We start from the raw sequence: 1,332 nt of genomic DNA on the forward strand, positions 1-1,332 counted from the left end.
GTGTGTGTGTGTGTGTGTGTGTAATTTCCCCACTGGGGATCAATGAACAGTATAAATAAATCAGGAGACGGTTTTGGGCTTTAGCAGAAAGGGGGAGGGACTGAGAAGTCCTGGATCTTCCTAATCCTACCTACAGCACCTTTAATTCACGTGATTAGATCCTCAAATGAATGTAATAAATAATAAGTGGGGCTGACTGCATACCTTTGTCAACTTTAGGCTCCTCAGGTACACTTGCTTGAGTTGATGTGCTCTTATATTCTGTTGAGAAGAAAAATCAGAAATTGCTTAAATTTGAACTTAACTGTGATTTTTGAGGCCAGAAAATGCTACTGCTCTTTTATCGATCAGATTAGCTTCATCTACATTATGGCATTTGAAACCCAATTCAAAAGGTTGGGTGATTTGGAAGAGTTACAGCTATTTTTCTTAAAGAAACAATATCCTACCAATATCCTATCAAAATAAGCATTCATTGAATTTAGAATTGAAGCGGTTGCTTATTTACCTTTACTCATTTCTCTTTCCAGTTTCATCAGTCTCACCTGCAAATTAATTGAAATTATACTCAAACCAAATGCCAGTTCAGTATTATTGAAAGATACCACCACCAATCTTCTGTTTATAAAAAGGACATTACTGCACCTGGAGGTCATGGATATTTCTCCCTAGCAGGATCTTTTCTTTGCTCAGTTGGGATATTTGATGATTCTGGTTGCAAACAGATTCTGAAAAAGGACAGAAATATGTATAGCTAAACCACCAAACAAGCATTGTCATATAAACAGATTCAAGACATCTTTGTGAACAATAATGTGAATAATTCTTTATTTTCAATACCAACCTTCAAGCAGTCTAACTTTCTTTTCGAGGTTGTCCTTTCTGTTGATAAGAAAAAAAACACATGGCACGTTTTAGCATAATATCTTTTAAAAGATTTTCTCAAAAACAAAAGAAGGTAAAGAATGACCCATGAATGATCATAATGTAACATCAAATTCATCAAAGTTTCATAACAAATAACACAAAAAGACACCTTGAGAGAAAAAAAACATGACAATTCTTAAAGTCCAATTTAAGAATACACATATGCACAAATACATGAGGAAGTTCTTACATGCTTGTTGTCGTGGCGTTCTCCTCTATCAACTTTTCAACTTGATCTGCTTCTGCCTGAGATGTCTTCAAAGCTGTCTAAAGGGGTGAAAATACAAATTTCCAACTATAATGACGTTTCCTGTGCTACATTTAGGCTAAAGCTCTAGAGAATGATTGCTCTCATTCATTGACAGTTATGTTGTGCAACAAATTCAAATGACTGAAATGTATTTG

The 1,332-nt window shown here is 34.9% G+C and overlaps 1 protein-coding gene across 5 annotated transcripts in view; it reads right to left on the reverse strand.

The window, feature by feature from the left end:
- ice1 (KIAA0947-like (H. sapiens)) overlaps positions 1-1,332 on the reverse strand; it is a 12,063-nt gene that overhangs the window by 7,525 nt on the left and 3,206 nt on the right. For 4 of the 5 annotated variants that reach the window (XM_032518433.1, XM_032518434.1, XM_032518431.1 and 1 more), the window contains 5 exons: positions 1,118-1,194; positions 845-882; positions 646-728; positions 509-545; positions 205-261 (listed from right to left, as the gene is read on the reverse strand). In XM_032518433.1, the coding sequence (XP_032374324.1) occupies positions 205-261; positions 509-545; positions 646-728; positions 845-882; positions 1,118-1,194 (292 nt within the window). The remainder of the gene's footprint in view (positions 1-204; positions 262-508; positions 546-645; positions 729-844; positions 883-1,117; positions 1,195-1,332) is intronic. The other variant, XM_032518432.1, reaches the window with a different exon arrangement.

This window comes from Etheostoma spectabile, chromosome 6, assembly GCF_008692095.1.
Source record: "Etheostoma spectabile isolate EspeVRDwgs_2016 chromosome 6, UIUC_Espe_1.0, whole genome shotgun sequence".
In the NCBI taxonomy this organism is placed as follows: domain Eukaryota; kingdom Metazoa; phylum Chordata; class Actinopteri; order Perciformes; family Percidae; genus Etheostoma; species Etheostoma spectabile.